General features: G+C 36.3%; 1 protein-coding gene across 1 annotated transcript in view; it reads right to left on the bottom strand.

The window, feature by feature from the left end:
• CACNA2D1 (calcium channel, voltage-dependent, alpha 2/delta subunit 1) overlaps positions 1 to 19034 on the bottom strand; it is a gene marked incomplete at its 5' end in the record, with an annotated part of 29697 nt that extends 10663 nt beyond the window's left edge. Inside the window, 15 exons of the mRNA XM_009867239.1 lie at positions 1677 to 1789; positions 3774 to 3903; positions 4046 to 4101; positions 8273 to 8325; positions 8423 to 8575; positions 9082 to 9153; positions 10414 to 10452; positions 11634 to 11701; positions 12066 to 12152; positions 12991 to 13094; positions 13540 to 13602; positions 13808 to 13892; positions 15129 to 15226; positions 17001 to 17061; positions 18956 to 19034. Coding sequence (XP_009865541.1) covers positions 1677 to 1789; positions 3774 to 3903; positions 4046 to 4101; positions 8273 to 8325; positions 8423 to 8575; positions 9082 to 9153; positions 10414 to 10452; positions 11634 to 11701; positions 12066 to 12152; positions 12991 to 13094; positions 13540 to 13602; positions 13808 to 13892; positions 15129 to 15226; positions 17001 to 17061; positions 18956 to 19034 — 1261 coding nt within the window. The remainder of the gene's footprint in view (positions 1 to 1676; positions 1790 to 3773; positions 3904 to 4045; positions 4102 to 8272; positions 8326 to 8422; positions 8576 to 9081; positions 9154 to 10413; positions 10453 to 11633; positions 11702 to 12065; positions 12153 to 12990; positions 13095 to 13539; positions 13603 to 13807; positions 13893 to 15128; positions 15227 to 17000; positions 17062 to 18955) is intronic.
• Positions 19035 to 19636: the final 602 nt, after the last annotated feature.

Here is a 19636-nt window from a genome sequence, read left to right as displayed (position 1 = left end):
AACCATCTGAATAGCACCCAAAGGTCATTCTGTCTGCTTCTGGGATGTTATGCTACATCTGCATTTCACAATGTACCTCAGTTACAGAAAAGAGAGAATAGCTTAGTACTGCATATTTGGAACCAAAATAAAATAGTTCATTTAGTCAATATAAGCCCACCCAGCTGCTCCAGCTGCCATTTGAAGCCATTTACTGCTTTCTAGAAGATATGGGCCCCACAGGTAAATGCAAGTCATGTGCCCATTTCCCATCAAATGTGCTTCATTTTCTATAGCAAGTGCTGTCTATAAATTTAGACAGTGACAACAGTTAATCAAACTGTCATGGACCAGAGCCAATTAGAATATTAGGCTGTGTTTACATAGTTCTATGATGACCTGGATATTGCTTCCACCCCAACATAACTTCCTTTTCAGCCCAAGCATAGACGGAATTCCAGTTTTATTAATGTGGCAATGAATTCATGGCTTGTGTCAAAGAAATACAGTCATTTCTACCACCATCTGCTTTTCTTTCAGGAATGGGAGATGCTGTCTCAACCAGCTTCCTGACACGGACAAAGGTATTACTAATTGTTTTCCATATTCTGTTACAACAATCCAAATTATGATTTGATTTACCATGCTGTCCTCAAGAAACTATAGTAGAAAAAAAACAGGATTAATTTCTCCTGGACTACAATACGTGTATGTTGGTTTTATATATTTCCATCACCATCCCCTAAAGGTATCTACTGGAAGCTAAAGCACAGAGATAGGCATGCAGGTGGTTGTAAATTAGAACAACCTTTAACATGCTTTTAATTTTAACGTGTGAGTTGCAAGGACCGTGTTTAGCACATGTGTCACCTATGCCTCCAGCCAGCTGGATAAACTCTGGCCTTTGATCCTAAGGCAGTTTCCACAAGAAGTAAGCAGTCCTCATGGCACTGAGTTTACACTAAAATGCCTCCAGTACTTCACCTCTGTGGTGCAGCCATGAGTGCAGCACCCCAACTTTTCATCATCAAACTCTCATAAGTTGGTGCTGCCCTTTGTTATATCTTTGTCTTTTCTAAAGGCTGAAGAAACACAGGACTCTCAGTCTCCCCTTGCCTCTCCTGTGCTCCAGATGCCAATCACCCTGGTGACCCTCCATCAGAGCTCCTCCAATACATCAGAGTGGTACCGGGGAGACTCAAACTGTACACAGCACTCCAGATCTGGATCAATTCTCCCAATCTGTGGACTATACTCTTGCTAACATAGCTCAGGACATGACTGGCTCTCTTTATTGCAAGGCGCAGTGCCAACTGATGTTCATCTTGTCCATCATGATCCTCAAGTACATTTCTGCAAAGATGTTTCTAGTCACTCCACCCCCGGCCTGTCCAGCTGCATGTCATTATTCTATCCTGGATCCAACACTTTGCACCTGCCTTTTGGAAACTTCATTAAGTTCCCATGAGCTCGTTTCCTTTTGGTCCTCAAAAATAAGAGCTTTGCTCTCTGTCTCAGTGAGTGCTGCCTCAGGTGATTTGTAATAGCATCCACAAATATCTGCTGCTTCAAGCACCTCAGGGGCAATCACGATACTAACGTGTACATAAACAGGCCATTTTTTCCCCAAATATATTGCAGCATATCATAGCCAAAAATCAATCCACACTAGTAAATAACATGATTTTAAAGGATACCCGGCTTCTCTGCTTGCATGAGTGGCTTTGGGTCACAGGAGCGGCACAGCAGTTGGCTGTCACTGATAATGAATACTAGATTGGTGTTTGAAATCTTCTCTGCATGATAAAGCCTAGAAAAAAAAGCCAACAAAAGCCTATGTTTAAATGAAGCAAGGAAAAGTGTATTTGGGAAGGACAAATAGTATCGGAATAAAAGTAATCCAGCTTCACAGATTCAGTCTTTCTGCTGCTATTTGTCTTTTCCATTAATGAATAGTAAGAAACATTTACAACAAATTTTGTAATCTTTACGACATCACCATGGTTCCTTCTTCTTTCAGCTAGACTTATTAGTGGAAGAAATGGAAGATGGCATAAAGTGACTTTAATTGAGTTAATAGCTATCTCTGTACTGCTACAACCGCAGCTGTACTGAGAAATAAAATAAGTTCAGCATCAATTCTTCCCCTAATGACACCGACAAAGCCCAACCACAAAAACAAACAAAACCCCAGCATATAAACCTGCCTGCAAGAAGGGTGAGAAAGAGGTTTCAGTGTATATCCTATATTTTTATACACATATAATTTCACAAAAGGCCCTTAACTTAGTAGGGTCATTCTCAATTTATAAATAATTTAATAGGTAGCATTATACCTTTAAGTTATAGAGACTACACTTCGTGCCTTAGATAATAAAGTAAGGATATTTCTGGATTTTTCAAGGATAATTTTAAAATACAATTTAAATTTACCAGAACAGCAGACAGACCTTGAAAAAGCAGAAAAAAACCTTAACATTTCTTAGTTACTAATAAAATAAATGCTGTCTGTCAGAGGGAGGTAAATTCAGGACAATCTAACAGGTTCATTTCTTTTAGTGGACTCTAAATACATTTTCACACACACAGAAAATATCAAGCAAGTATTTTCATAGAGGTGGATACCACAGAGTTTTATTACTTAGGTATGAATTGACAGGATTATTTCTGAAATTTCACAGAATTTGAGCTTGTACCACTGACTGGGTACAACAGGTGGACAAATAACTGAGGTTGCCATTACATATCTGATGGTTTTAACCGGCTTAAATGGTCCTTTCATATTCATTCCCACACTGTGATAGTATTTTTGCCATGTTAGCACAATAATTTCTGTCATCTTTCAGTAAACTGAACTGAAGAACTCAGCTGAAAACTTCAGTTTACAAAAAAACCCACAAAAAAATACCACAGCCGAAAACCAAGCCAAAAAACTCTACAAACCAAAACCAAAAAACCCCTTGACTTCATGAGTTCTCTGTACAACCAAGTACCAAACAAATCCATATTAGCAACATGGAGGAGGAAATATGGAAGTGGGAAGAAATGTCTGCATGTTTTGGCTCTATTCACCATTCTCCAACGTCCTCTGGCCTTCTCTCCTGGCTTGAAATATTGCCTTCAAGTAGTTTGAAATCTGACATTTTCAGAAAATTGTAATGCATGCAAACTTTCAACCCAGCAAGGCTTTGTACGAAACACAGAACTAGGTCCAAGTTGCTACATTTCTGAGGTCTTCTATTTTTTTAACATAACATCAAACATCATCTTGAATTAGCACATGAGCCTGAGGAGTATTTCTTTTAATCACAAAACACAACATCATGGTTTCCTTAATAAGACCCACAGCTCTTAAATCATGAACGCTGTTGACTAGAAGGTAAATCTGAAGATAAATTACATAATCTTCTTGATCATCAAAAATTCCAATAGATAACCAGATTAAAGAAAATTATCTCCTTCTGAATATTGCAGAGCCCTTAAGCTAATGTAATAAATTAACAGAAAAGTTTTAACAGATACAGAAACAGAATTTTCATAAAGTGTATACAGACTACAAAACAAAAAAAAATTAAAATATTTCCATAATTATTTGATTGATGCAATTAAAATTAATTCTAGACAAATACAAAGACAATGTAATTTATCATTTTACTGACTATATGCTTTTCTGTCTTGTGTAAGCTTGGTGTAATTAATCCAAAATAGATCTATTTGTGTTTGTAATAGTGTCACTATCTTTCATAAAATAAATGAATATTCAAAAGTTACTATTAATAGTGAAGACAATTTACCTGGAGCAGTTTATACAGTCTACAATCCCACCGAAGGATTTATCATCATTTTCAAAGAAATACTGAGTTTGCTCAGTGATACAGCTTGTTTTAGGCAGGGCGGCACCGAAATCATCATCTTCCATATCAGCTGACAAAAAGAAGAGAATAAATAAATAAAAATTATATTTGTAAGTTAGAGACATAATGAGGGGATCCAAATATGGCCCCCAGCCTAGATTCTTACCTTCTGTTTCACTCAAAGTTGACTCTTTAACATTCTCTTGACTTACCTGCATCAAGGAAACGTGGAAAAGTCAAGCTCAAAAACAGCTGCTGTAAGATAGACCTGAACACAGAAAGACAATATATATTTGTTAAAGGCTCTTTGTCTTCTTTAATTCTAATGGATCCTTAAAAACTATTCAAACAGCAGTTATTAACAACAAAAGCATCACAGCTTAATATGCTTTTGCCAGTTATTAAAGCTATGCTTCTTGGAACTTTATAGTTTGACTCTGGTTTTCTTTTCATGCTTTCTCTCAGGTCTTCCTTCCCACTAATCTTTTATTCTACTGTTAAGGTTTGCTGTTATTTATGCCCATAACTCATAAAATGGAAATGTTATCATGTCATACATGTCTTTCTTTAATATCTCTGTGGAAGTTGGAAAAGGCATGTTGTTGTTCCTCTGGCACTTAAACCAAACAGAACTCCTTTTGAATGCACTCAGAGAAAATGCTCCTGAATTAAGATACTTTACACTGATTAAGGTTCCTTAAATTGCTGAGAAGGAAACAAACACTGGGATATTACAAGTATATTATCACTGCAGCAGATGACTTTTAAAATAATCTCTATTCCTGCTTTTGAGATGTGGAATATATTTTCATCTTAGATGTTGCTGAAACACTTAGGCTTAAAGACCTCCATTTATTTCAAATTATTTTTCTTCACTCATGATCATACTTCTCCTATTTTACTTATTTGAATTAAGTATCAGCTTGCCACATAGAATTATAGAATCATAGAACTGTCAGGGTTGGAAAGGACCTTAAAGATCATCTAGTTCCAATCCCCCGGCCATGGGCAGGGACATCCCTCACTATACATGGCTCCCTTCTTCTCTACCAACTTGTCAAAATAGGAATTGCAGCAGTTATATTCCCAAATTGCCTGCTTCTGCTTAAACCTTCCTAAGGTGCAGTTTCTTGTTGTCATGTTTTAAGTTTGCTTCTACCTACAAATATGATCCAATCTCTCCTCATCTCCTTCTACTCTAATACTTGTTCTGCATAGAAGGGACTTCGAAACTTTATTCAGCCTCCGAGATGTTTTCCTTTTCTCCTTTTCTTCCATGATCCTTGTGTAAAGAAAGTCAACATGGTTGTTGCCTTTCAGTGGAGATGTTGCCTGAAGGAGCTCTGGATTCTCATCCACAGCTTTGTGCCTTGAGTCATCAGATGGACAGCGCACCAACCATCATAGATGAGAAGAGACCTGGTGCCATTCAACGCTGATGCAATTTGCTGACAGAGAATAGTAATTCTTCATAAGGTTTTACTGCAGAATTTACAGGGAACTGAGTCAAAAAGGCAGCCTGGGAAAACTGAAATCTGAGTTAAAAGAGCATGAAGAAGAAATGATCCGTACTCTCTTGACTAAATGCTGATGTATCCCATATAAATTTTGAAGGTGATCACTCACACCTTTATCCCACATTGTGGCCTGAAACATTATAGTTTAATAACCCTGTTTCTCTTATTTCCTTGCATTTGCTTTTGCCAGGTGCCTCACTGAGTCCATTTTTGGTCAGCCCTTTTCACTCCACTTGCTTAATGGCTTTCTCTGTCTGCTTCTGACCTAGATTCCATTAAAAACATGTCCATAGAAAATACTTTCATGTGGTGCTTTCAAGTTAAACATCATACAACATAAACCTCAGGTCTAAATTGAGTCCAGACACTGAGTCTGATTTGAACACTGATAAACTAAAGCTTCTCTGTTGGAGAAGAGCTCAAGTTTCTCTTCTGGATTATTGCCCACCTCCAGTTTTTGAGGTTTGCTGTTGTCCAAGAAAACAGATTTTTGCTGTTACTGTTAACAAAATGTAACCAACAATACAAACCAACATACAGTCTTCATAGTGCTATCCGTGAGAAAATTACTGTGTGTTTGTTCAGCTGCTATATATTTTAACTCTTAGCTTCATAAAGTAGGTAATTTGTCCCAGCTTGATAATTATTATAAAAAAAATAAGAATCATGAAACTTTAGAAGAAGGAACAGTCTCCAAGGGTTTAATTCACACCAATGCAAAAGTATCATATCAGTCCCACTTACTTATCCCAATGTGGTGCTAGAGGAAGTAGCTTATGGGAGTGTCTATCAACATGGCTCTGAAATAGGTAAAATTATTTCTGTAGCTATTATTAATAATGCACAAACCAAAATCAATGAAAAGAAAGCTCACATGGAGTCTTACAAAGATGAGCCACAGACTCTTGAGGTAATAGGAGCCAATGAGGAAACACTAGTGAAAGAGCTCAACGGAATTAAGGGGTGATCCTCATAGAGGGTGACATGGCTGACAGCCCAGACGAAGTGCCTCTACACCCATGAATGCAGCATGGGCAATAAACAGGAGGGTTTGGAAGCCACCATGTTTCTAGAAAGCTACAACTTATTTGTCATTACTGAAATTTGGGATGAATCCCATAACTGGAATGCGGCTACTGATGGCTACAAGCTGCTCAGTAAGGACAGGTGAGAAAGGAGAGGCACAGGCATTGCCCTCTACATCGAGAAATTAATATAGTGTGGAGAGCTGTCTCTGATGAATAACCATGAGCAGATTGAAAGCTTATGGGTAAGAATCAGAGACTGAGGCAACAAAGGAAACCTTGTGGTCAGTGTCTGTTGCAAGCCACACAGTCAAAGGGAGCCTACTGATGAAGCCTTCTGACTCCAGCTCCAAAAGGCTTCGAGCTCACAGGCTGTCATCCTGCTGGGGGCCTTCAGCCACCTCAACACCTGCTGGAAAAGCAGTACAGCAAGCTGAAGGAATCCAGAAGAATCCTGGAATGTGTGGAGGATAACCTCTTAAGCCAGTTAATAGACAGCTCTACCAGAGTGGATGCACCTGAGGGTCACCAACACAAGTGAGCTAAAATCAGTGATGTCAAGATTGGAGGCATCCTGAGCTGCACTGGTGGAGTTTGAAGTCCTGAGGGATACAGATCAGCAGAAGAGTCAAGTCAGGACCCTGAATTTTAGGAAAGTAAAATTCCAGCTGTTCAAGGAGTTAGTCAATAGGACCCCCTGGGAAACTGTCCTCATGGACAAGGGAACAGAACAGAGCGGGTAGATCTTTAAGGATGCTTTCCATAGAGTGCAAGAGCTCTAGATCCCTGGGTGTAAGAAATCAGGCAAGAAAGGAAAGAGAGTAGTATCCATAAGTCAAGACCTGCTAGTCAAACTAAAAATCAAGAAAGAACTGCAAGGCAGTGGATGGAGGAACAGGTATCCTGGGAAGAGTGTAGGGACATTGCCTAGTTGTGTAAGAATGAGGTCAGGAATGCTAAAGTGTAGGTGGAGCTGAGCTTGGTAAGGGGTACGAAGAAAGACAAGAAGGGCTTCTACAAGTATATCAACCAGAAAACGAAGGTCAAAGAAAGTGTACACTCCCTTATAAGTAAGACTGGCAGACTGGTAACAAAGGACAAGGAGAAGACCGAGCTTCTCAACAACTTTTTTGCCTCAGTCTTCACTGGCAATCTCTCTTCCCACAGCTCTCAAGGCCGAGACTGGGGGACCAAAGGCCCTCCTGCTGTTAAGAGAAGATCAGGTTCATGACTGCCTGAGGAATCTGAATAATGAGGGTGGTAAGACTTTGGAACAGGTTCCCTAGAGAGGTGGTAGAAGCCTCATCCCCGAAAACATTCAAGGTCAGGATTGATGGGGCTCTGAGCAACCTGATCTAGTTGAAGATGTCCCTGCTCAAGGCAGGGGAGTTGGACTAGATGACCTTTAAAGGTCCCTTCCAACTCAACACATCCTATGAGTCTATGATTTATGTGATTTTGTAAAATGATTCACTGAAAAACAAACACTGATTTTCGTAAGATTTCTTGCTAGAAAAGGGAAACGATATTCTGAAACAGAGAACCGAACCAAGTGATCAGTAATTCTAAATGTAATCATTTCATCTTTACTCCTGACAACCAGCCTCATACCATTAATACCACTTCTGCTTCCTGAAGTTGCTTTTCTAGATTCACAATACACAGCCACAAAACCTGGCAAGGGTAGTTTTGAATTCAACTCTTGACTGAACATTGCATTTTCCAAGTAGTTTGGAGACATGGCTAAGATTTGTCATCACCATGACAAACCATTTCTGACTACAGAAATAAAAGGTTCAAAGCAGTAGAAGAGCAGGGGAAAAAAATAGTAATACAACTTCAACCCATTGAATAATTCTAGTTAGGACATAGAGATTTCCTACACACTTGTACTTACCAGGCAGCTGCTGAAGCCCACCATCCTAGATGCAAAATATCTGTTATCGTAGGCTGGGAAAAAAACAATAAAACACAACAGAGGTTATGTTTGTATAAATACTTGTAGACTTTTAAGGAAGTATCAGTCACCACACAAGAGACTACTGACCACATAAGCAGAACGAAGTCCAGCTCCTTGCTTTGGTTCTTCTTCGGGATCGCAGACTGATTGATAGTCATACGACTTGTTAAAGGCATACAGGGACATGTTAATCAGGTTTCGCATCAGGCCAGGATCAATTTCACCAAAAAATCTTCCAATCTAATGAAGGAGAATATACAGAGATAAGATAAAGTACTCCTGAGTATTTCTCTCCTTGAAAAAAGGTGAACAGTTCTGATTTCCCTCTCCCCCTCCCATTTTTTTCTTGACACAACTCATCCAGTATTTATTATCTAACTATTTCTCTCCCAAAAGCTTGGTTGGAGAACTCCAGTGAGACAGAAATTGTTAAATGCACTATTTACCACCCTGCACGGGCAAGAGCAAGAGGAATATGAGAAAGAAGGTGTGTGGATGCCATAGTACTTGCCCTCTTCACTGGCAGCCAACCCGCCTAAGAGCAGAGCATAAAGAATGCAACTTGGTAGAAGTATGGCATCTTGAACCATAAATAAGACTGTGAAAAAGACTAACAAAATATCTGGAATTTCTGATACAGTAGAAAGTTTTGATTTTTTCATTCATGAATATTATTTTTAGGTTAAGTTGGGAGGGAACTTCTTCCTGTAGTTTTTCACATGCTGTCCTTAAAAAAATATACATACCTGTTGTGTATATTCATCCCGATTTGACATCAAAAGAAATCCACCATCGTCAAGGATAACACAGTCCACATGCTAAGAAAGTACATTAAATTGTAAGAAAGTACAATTTGTTTTGCAGAAAGGATTGGTCAAGAGAACACTTCGTAAGAAACTATTTTTTATTCAACACTTCAGAAGTCTCTTCAAATCTATGTGGCTCAGGCTAAGTCACAACCTCATAGCCAAGGGCCAATATGAAGCTAAAATAAGTAGCTTTATCAGTATTATAAAAGTTTGTACAGATCAAAGGCTTATTTGTGGCTCAATTTCATAAAAGTTGTTTTGTAAATTCTCATTTGCTCAATACTTTGTTAGCTCTAAGAGTGCTATATCCTTATTAAATTTGATTATAAGTGAATCTCAGCTCACGGTGAGGGACTACAATTTTTCATGTGCTTCAGCCATGTTTAAAGTCCTCTTCCATTTGCAGCTTTTAATGGTAAAAATCTTAAGGGCAGACTCTCAGCTTGCCAGTCATGATTATTTTCACTTGCCAAGGACTGTAGCAGGTTTCTTCCAGGTGTCAGGTGCAGGAATGAAAGCCCACTCATCCCCTGTGCTTTTTGCACTTTGTAAAAGATCCTTGCAGTCAGAGATTGGAGAGATAGCAGTGAGGCCAAACAGAGAACCTCCCAGAGTACCCTTTTTGCTGTAACTCTTGCATTTAACAATCTTCACGCTTCACAAAAGAACTCATCTAAGTCCTGAGCTGAGAAAGCTTTTAAGCACATGGCAGAATTTGATACTGTGAGAGCCCTGAAGCTGTGCTCTCCTGCATGCTCCAGAGCTGTGGGGTCCCGCAACCCCAAAAGGGCTGGGAACAGAGGAGAAGAGGACGATGAATGACTGTTGAGGGGCACAACACAGAGTCAGGTGCTTTTCAGTTTGCATTTATCCTTCTCTAAGGTACTGCTAGCATTTCTTTTTTTCAGATTATTTGTTTTAAACACCATTCCCTTTTCTCAGGATTCATCTCTTGCTTTGAAAATTAGTTATATTTGTCTCACATTTTCCTTCACATCATTCTCTATTGCTCTTATGCTGCTTTTTTTCCTTCTCCGTAGTTCTCATAACTGCACTGCAATGAGGCTGGCAACAATGACTTCACCTGACTTTTATACCTTTTTGCCCTCTTTCTAATCTTCATCTCTTTCTCAAGACACAATGAATGAGTCTCTTTTTCTGTAAAATTAACCCTCAAATAATGATAAAATCATTGTCTTAGATTAATCTAGAGACAATGAGTGAATTTTCACAGTCTGCCAGATATTTATAAACTGAAGGTATTCTTACCATACTGTTTCTCTCACAGCCACAAATTTCACTGTTGCACTAAAAAACAGAAGTACAGTAATCTTAAAAAAATGTTTCAAAACCCCTTGCATTTTGCAGTGATATTAATCAAACAAGAAAAGAACTAGTGATTTTCTTTTAAGCATCTGCATATTAATTTGAATTAATTTTGAGTATGTAGTATCACAAATATTTCTGTGAACAACCTGTATTCAGTAATTATTAACAGCACAACCTCTACTATCCATCACAAAGTCTCTAATACATCTCTCTTTTTAAGCATGCTCAGTGTAATACAGAAAAACAATCTGGAGGACTTGACAGGATGTCAATGATGTGATATAAAGTAAGAGAAAGAAGACATTTCCATGTATTTGGGTATGGAAAGAAAACCTAGAAAATACGTCTTTTAGGCCATGAAAAGCTTTACCAGCCTCAAAGCATGGGAATCCCATGTGAAAAAGGAACCCCACTGTCTCCAGTTAGCTTTTATGGCTTTGATTACTAACACATTTTTCTCTTTTTCTTGCAATATGTGTATACATATACACGACTGTCTCCTTGCATTATGTCCTGAGCAAAACAGCTACCAGAATATACTGTAGGCATCCATTTCAAGTTAATTCTAAGACAGTTGTCTTTCTCTTTTTCATTTATTTTTGTCCTTACCTGTACTGACTTTTAAGCATTTGCCTATCCACTGAACTACAATTCTAAAACCTACAATAACCAGATACTGTTAGTGATTCTCTTAACATAAAACCAACCAAGCAAGATTTTCTCCTCCAATTACTCTATAACTGTTTTCATTTCGTGCCTCTCCTTTCCCAACGGACTATTTATTCCTCAGTTTTTCCTTTCATTTAGTCTCTTCTTCCCATTCAGACCTAAGCATTAGATCTAAGGAATGAAAGGCTAAGCACCTATTTCACTAAGTTCTGCTAAAATGCTGTGATGTTGGTTGCAGTATAAATCCTTACTGTTCCCTGCTAACCCACCCTCCATATTAAATAAAAATAGATTCACCAGTTCTTTTGAAGACTTTTTTTCATTGCTACAGCATAATCTTTTTATTTATGCATTTGGGTGATTTAAATACCACAACTACTTGGCAACTATGTATCAGTGTGACTCTGGCACAAAGAGCTGTTAGACCTATTTGCATCTTAAGCTTTGAGAAATGCAAATAAAGTTCAAAAAAGACTTGGTCAATTGCTTACCAGGCTTTTGATTGTGGTTTTTGTGAAATTTTCCATCCAGCTGGTTGCATCAATTTTTATTCCAACAACTAACAAGAAATACATGAAAGGTTTTTTTCAGTAAAATGAAAAAAAAAAGGTAACTGTAGAATCCCCCCAAAACAAAGAATAATTATAATAACATCTAAATTATTAAACTAGAAAAGGATAAAATATGAGATTTTCTCAGCTGTCTGACCACCAATATCCTTCATGAGACTAATAAATTGAGCACTCTTACACAAACACAACCAGATCTCTGGCTTGATTTCCACTAGAATGATTAAAAGTCTCAGAGAAAAGAATATTACATAAAGCGAAGTTCCTTTGAAATCTCAATTAAATTTCTAATTCATTGTTGAGTAACAACCAAATAGCAAATGTATTTAGAGTTTCAGCACCACTCTATCTTACCTGCTGGTTTGAGAAGCTTCCCATTAATTGTTATTTGCACAGCCTTGCTTACCATGATACCTGTTTCATAGCTATTGGCACCACTCTCTGAGAGTAGAGAAGGGAAAAGAAAAACAAAGATTAAGACCTAAAATGGTTCGAAAATATCTTCATCGAAAAGCACTGACGCAGTTGCACTACACATTTATCACCTGTAATAGCTGTGAGCTCTAACATCTGGATCACAAAGAGGAATCTTTTTATTTACTTTTCTTCATTCATTTTTTGTACACAGTTTCACTGCTTCATAAAGTTACTGTACCCTTTTTTATTTTATTTTTTCCTTTTTTTTTTCTTTGTGCAAACAGAGCCATGAATAGCTTTACACATGTGAGCAACTCTGTTAAAACCAGGATCAGAGCCAAAGATTTTATCCTGCTGTCGTCTGGGTATTTTTCAATACAGGGTATACTGACACCACTCACTAACCAACAATTACTTCTCTGATGGACTTCAGCCTGTTTTCAACACTGCTTAGTATGAAAAAGCAAGTTAAAAATACATTCCCTAGAGCTCTTTGAGGAACAACAAAGGCTTCAGGGAATTAGTTAATTACCTTGCTAATATTTTACTGAGAAAAGATGCAATAAATAAATATGAAATAATAGCAATAAAAGATCCCATATGTTTAAGAGAGGGGTATGTAATTTGTGGCAGCATCTGCTTTTAGAAGAGCTTGGCAAGCTTAAAGCTGCTCACATCAGTAACGAGCACTTACTATTGTGCATATATAGGTTTTCAGACAAAACATTTTTGGTGAATAACAGCAATTTGAAACAGAATTCAAACCATTAAATTAAGCAGCAGTGGACAGATGTGTGGACTCTGGATCCTTATACCTGCTCCCCCAAGTTAAGCTTGATGTTTCAAAATAGTGATGACTTACTGTTGTAGTATGGAGCTGTGAAAATATAGTTATCATTATCTAAACTCCTTTTATAGAAGCTGACTTCATAAGTTTCAGCATTTTCCAGCCAATCTTCTCCTGCCCTAATCACAAAAAAAAATAGTGATTAAAAAAAGATAGTTACAGTCTCATTAAAGCTATGCTGAATGTTTGGTTGTTTTTAAATGTTTCACAGCTGGAAATAATGTGAAATTCATTCATATTGTCTTCAGACTTCGTCAGCTCTCACTGGTTAACTGCCAAGTATAATGATTTTTTAAAAAAAACTCTGGAAAAAAGAGCAATCTTGGAACAACATGGTTCTTCTCTCATCATTTTTAGATATACTGAGACAAATATAACTGCAATATTTCTTATAACAAAATACAACCAAGCCTTTACAGTACATGCTATCTTCTGAAAATCATCCTAAAAGATTTTGTCACTACTGACACGAGAACAGATAAGAAAGTGATTTGGGGAGTAAAATTCATTGCCATTTTCCAGTCTTGAAGAAACATATTTGCATTATTTTATAATAATTGTTACCTTTTTGGGAACACTCTAGTAATTCCACCATCTGTAACAACAAATTGTGCAACAACTCCATCACTGTAAACAAAAATAAGATTAAAAATGAAACCCAACTGAAATTCTCACAAGTTCCTATGTTAAGCGTTGCCACTTAAGTGCAGAACTTAATGAATTACATATCTATAAAAACATACATGTATATTATTTTATTATCAAAGTTTGAAATGTATTGAAAAAATCAGAGCCAAGAAGAAAAATCGCATCCAATAAAAAGAATACTTACAGAGACAGTTTACTCCAGTAATTCTGAGCAAGTTCATTTGTAAATCCTGCATCCAACAAAACTCTAATGACCATATCAGTATTACCTATCAAAAGAGTTAAAGACATTCATCTGAAAACACACGACATGGAGTTTCATTAAAGAGATAAAATTAAATGCTCAGTTGTCAAGATGCTAGAGCCACAAAACTTGGGCTACTTCTACCAGATACACTGCCTAACCTCAAATTACATTAAGTACATACTGGTATTTTTTTTCTGCTGATGACTCTTAAACTTTTTCTTTACTGTATCCCAAAAACTTATCTCTGTACCACAGGAATAAGGAAAGCGGTAAGGGTACAGGTCCCAGCTTTGCAAAGCTCCAATGTTAAACTTGGAAATTAACCTATTTTTAAAGCATGTGTTTGTTCGAAATCTTTTTATATCAGATGATGCAATGAAGCAACACTCAATTCTTAGTTATACTTACTCTTACAAGTTACCACAGAAGTATATTCAAATCAGTTAAACAGAGGGACGTAAGACAAAAAAAATACTATTCCAACCATTTATAAATTATTAATAATGCTAAACAGACTTGTATGCATAAGCAAACAAATCCAAACATTCAATTTTTAATGAGAATAAGATTTCAATGCATTACTGATGGTTTATTCGAAAGTGTAACTCCTCATTTATTCTAAATGGAGGTTAAGGCTCAATTTCAAAATGTAAATATCTGCCCAAAGTCCAGTGCTCACCACTGCAGCAGTTATACAAATCTGTGGTCTTAAAGAACTGAAGGCCAAGTGTGATCTCCTTAATCAATTTGTGAGCCAGACGTTAAACTTCCTTATCTTTTATTCTGATTAATTTTATTCTAGTTCTCATCCCCTTTCCTCTACTTACTTTGGTTATATAAAATGATAAGAAAGCAGACTGAAGATTTCATTTGATGTCATTTGAAGTCTATTTGAGACTTACTTTGGCTGATATGCTCAAGTGAAAAAAACATTCATTCAAAATATTTGGAGTGTATTAAAATTTACTGGTACTTATCTCCTGCTACGACAGAAGGCTGAGAGGAATTGTGGAAAAGACTGGATGCACAATGTCCTGCAAACTTTCTTAAATAAATCCAGAAAACTGAAAACTAATGTCTACCTTGGGTAGAGAATCACAGAATCCTGATACAAGGTGTATTTCTACTGAAGAAAAATCAATGAAGATAAAAAAACCCACAAACAAGACTTGGGTATGACAGCTGTCATTTTGACTTATTCTCATTTATGTGTGTTTTCCCAAGAAAAAAATCTCAGTGGTCTGAAAGTAATACTTACATGATGGACTGCTTGGAGTATTTCTGTCAATAAATTCATTGAAATTTAATAGAAATTCAGTGTTGTTTTCTGACTTTTTTACATCATTACAGTATTCTCTGAAAAACAGCAAAATATCGGTCTTTTCAGATTTGTTTCCTTTGCTACTAAAGCAGACAAGTATGCCTCAGTAATTTTAAAATCCAAGCAGGATTGTGCAGTTCCAGTGAGGTGTCTGGCACTACTATGTCAATTGACTGCCATGTTCAACATGGAACAGTGATCTTAAATATTTCAGGTAAAGGAAAAAAAGTGCCTACCTATATCCGAATTATCAGAAAATTCCATCTATGAGATAGGGGATAGATTCTCAGAAAAAGTGCTCAGGACTAGTGTAGGCCATGAAATTAGGAGCTCTTATTACATGTAAACTAAACAAGAAAATGCCAAGTGAATTTGGACTGCTCCTGGGTTGAACTGTACTGGAAGGTACATAGACTGCTGATCAAAACATTGTCACTTCCTGCTTAACTGAGGCCAGATTTATGGGATAAGGTCCTAGGCTCTGAGAATGCTTAAAGGCAATTTTAATAGGGTACATACCACATCAGCATATAAACACTCTTTGCTTTGATATATGCAAAACAGATAAACAACAAACTACCATCCTTTACATAATGTAATAAAAATACCCAATATATCATTGGGCAATTCACTGAATGTGAGCAAGCACAATAAAAGTCACTGGGCATTTTCAAGGCAAATATTAGCTGATGAGTGGCACTGAACAACTTTTAATTAAAATGTAGAGAGTATTCAGCAGTAAAGCAGGGACCTCTCTTTTTAAATGAGATTTTTATATTAAATTAATTTTACAAACAAAAGAAGTTAGTTGAAGTATTTCATATGAATAACCTATCTTATTACGCTTTCCTTACTTTACTGTAATTCCAGAGGACATCAGTTAGAATTTGCCTTACTATACCAATATTCACATTTAAACAGAGCTCTGTGTCAAATGGGCTTTATTCATGTAGATCAGGCTAACAACTAGGGACTTGCTGGGAACTGCTAATTGGTACAATTGATTATCAATAACTTGAGTCCTTCAGAAAAATTAAACAGTTAAGCTGAGAATACATTTGAAGATAAAAGACTGCATTACAAATTAATCAATGTATTAACTAAAATCCACCTACTCATTAAAACTTAAAAAGATACAGAAATATATAAGATAAATAAGAAATGTTGCAATTTTTAACTGATCTTGATGCTACAGCATTTTCTTTATTCTTCATAACTATCTTTTAAAGTAACAGTTTTTAAGATCTATTTATCATATCATGTTTTCTTTGCAAACCTACACTTACAAGGGCAACAAAGCCTACACACCTTCACATAAAAAAATAGGGAACTAATGAACATAATCAATTTGCAATGGCTCTACCATGTTCTATGTTCAATTAATCAAAAATTAATTAATTGTTAAGTGATAGAGAGCTTTGAAACACTATCGTGAAGCTGGAAGAGATCTCAAGGTAAGTATTATGGTACCTATTTTACAAATTAGTAGCTAAGCTATAATGTTTTAAAATCTTTAATGTCACAAGTACAAGAAATGAACGGTTGTGTATAAGATTCCCATTAAAATATCAATTTCAGATTTCACAGCATTCTTTGATTAATGTAAACAGGAATCGGTGTCAGAAGACACTATTTACAATCCAGCAAGAAGAAAAGATCCATCCTTTAAAATATGAATTTAATAACTGCTCTTTTACTTAATATTTTTACAGAAATGAAACTTTTTTGGTTCTCTGAATTTTGTAAATGTAAATGATGAAATGCCTATTTAATGCTGCAATAATATTTATTACTGGGAAATTAACCAACCTTGGTGCTATAAATGTATAGCCAGCTTCATCAAAATGATCAAGCTTCAGTGTTTCTGAATCTACAAAGATGAAGAGTAAACACCAAGTAAGTAAAGTGGGCTTTTTGTCATCATTTTTCTTCTCAAAATGTTTGATTAGCTTTTGCATGCACCCACGAATTTAGAAAGAAATGTTTATTTTGAGACACTTTCCTACTAATATACTCTATACTTCTTGGTATTTTGCAATACAGGAAGAAATTGTTTTATTATTATATACAACATACACCTGGAAACAATAATGTATCTAACAACTTAAAGAAGACATTTCATTAGCATGACAACATGAAAACATAGGAGATGTTTTCATTAGAATTACAATCTGATACAAAGAAGTATTTGGAACATCGAGGTGTTAGAACGTAAAGGAAAATGCTTCTAATATTTTTCTGTTATAAAGTTTAAAAAGCTTATTTATATAAGTATCACTTCCAATGCTACTGAAAATATGGCTTTAAGAGCTGGTGTCACTGAACACTGATAGGACCAGACAAAGAAGGATTAGAGATTATTAACATATTGTAATGTGCATGAAAACAGAAAACCACATATTTCTTTCTTTTTTTTTTTTCCCTTTTCTATTGCTATGGTATCCAATGATCATGGGAGATATCCTGAGATGAGGAATACAGAGGAGAATATCCAGAAGGAACAGAAATATAAGTGAAAAATATCAACTGCAGTAAACAGAAGGAAATTGAGCAACAAGAATATACTTGCCCTTTTTGATTTTCACTATCCATCAGAAAGAGAAAGCAGGGAAACAGAAAAAAACAGGGTAAAGCAAAAGGGGTCACAAACCAATATTTTATTCAAACAGCCCCTTGAATAAAAATATTGTACATAGATAGATCAAAGGTTCAATTTACATACAGCTGTAGTTTGGAAAAAAGACAAACATCTTTGAAGACTGAAGAACATGTCCTTCCCAATTATTTCTTAAGTACCTTCTATATACTGTGGCTATTTCAAGGGTCTGTTTTGCAGGTTATACTAATAGAAGTGCAAAACCAGATGTTTTAATCAAGAGAATCACATTCGTTCACTAAAACTTTAATTTTAAACTACTTACTATATGACAAAGTCACAAAATAAGTCACTGATTATTAAAAACTTGCCATATGCTACTTCATCTGCAGGAGGCGATGGTAGAGGACAATCCTATGCCTGTCAGAGAGATTCGTAGTGCTTTTCCAACTTTCTGTTTAAATGCATATTTGTTCAAGTTTATTGTAACATTTCGTTAAAGTTAAAACGATGTGATGGTTTCTATTTTGTCTACTATCTAGCTAACAGTTAAGCTACACCTAATAAACAAAAATCATTTGAATACTCACAAGTATCATTTCCAATTATCTCTCCAGAATCTGTAAATGTTTTGAAATTAGTCTAATCCAAAAATACATTACAAACATCCACTATTTGTGAAATGCAAAATAAAAACCTAGCTGCAAGCCAAATCAAACAGCGCTTTCACATTAATAATCTATTCCTATGGGCAGCAGAGGTAATTTGTTAAATATTATGCTGTAACTACTGCAAAAATAACAAAAAATAAAAAAGCTTTACTATTACAGTCTATCTCACGACACTTATCTAAGGGAATACAAAAAATTGTATCCAGACCCTTAAAATGACAGCAACAGAGGATACAGAAAGCAATGATTCTACAAGCACAGAGCAAGGGGGAAAGGATCGTCAGTGGAACTAGGGTACCTGCACATATTCTATCTTTATAGAATATTTCTTGTACCTTGGATGTTACAAGGGGTTAGAATCATTGCTGCAGATTTTGGGTACATCATGATAACATCAGTGAATTCCACATAATTTAGGAATTTTAACCATTGTTTTTTTAAGTGAATCCAAAACTTGGTAATACTATACAAACCCAGGGAACCTTCAAACTACTTACATCTGGCTTGAGTTATTGGTTCTTCTATTTTGGCTTTAATATAATAAAAGCTGTATGATGGTAACACCAATGCCAAACTGCAATAGAAATGAGACAAGTAAAGCAATTATGTTATTTGCAGCAAGTTTCCAGTTTCAGCTTCCACGTGTTTTGAAAGCAATTAGGAAATTTGGAAGTTGTATCATCATGAGATGAGGCAGTAACATAGTGACATCCTAGCCTCACACTTTGTAACAGACACGGGTTTATGCCAGTCCTGAAGCTTCCTGTGTTTATTTTCATTCTTACTTACATTTTTAAGCCTTAATGCACTTTCTAACACATAAGCAAGGAAATTAAAAATAACTGCAAATCATAGAATTATAGAACATTTTCGACTGGAAGATACCTTCCAGATCATTGAGTCCAACCTTTTTCCTAGCCCTACCAACACCACTAAACCATGTCCCTCAGCACAACATGTACCCATCTCTTAAACACTTCCAGGGACGGTGACTCAACTGCTTCCCTGGGCAGCCTGTTCCAACGGCTGACAACTCTTTCAGTAAAGAAATTCTTCCCAATATCCAACCTGAACATCCCTAGATGCAACTTAAGGCCATTTCCCCTTGTCCTATCACTCACCACTAGGGAGAACAGACCAGCCCCAGACTTGCTACAACCTCCCTTCAGGTAGTTGTA

This window comes from Apaloderma vittatum, unplaced genomic scaffold (assembly GCF_000703405.1).
Source record: "Apaloderma vittatum isolate BGI_N311 unplaced genomic scaffold, ASM70340v1 scaffold24083, whole genome shotgun sequence".
NCBI lineage: Eukaryota > Metazoa > Chordata > Aves > Trogoniformes > Trogonidae > Apaloderma > Apaloderma vittatum.
Note: the sequence above shows the minus strand (reverse complement) of the source record. Positions and strands in the feature narration are given on the sequence as shown.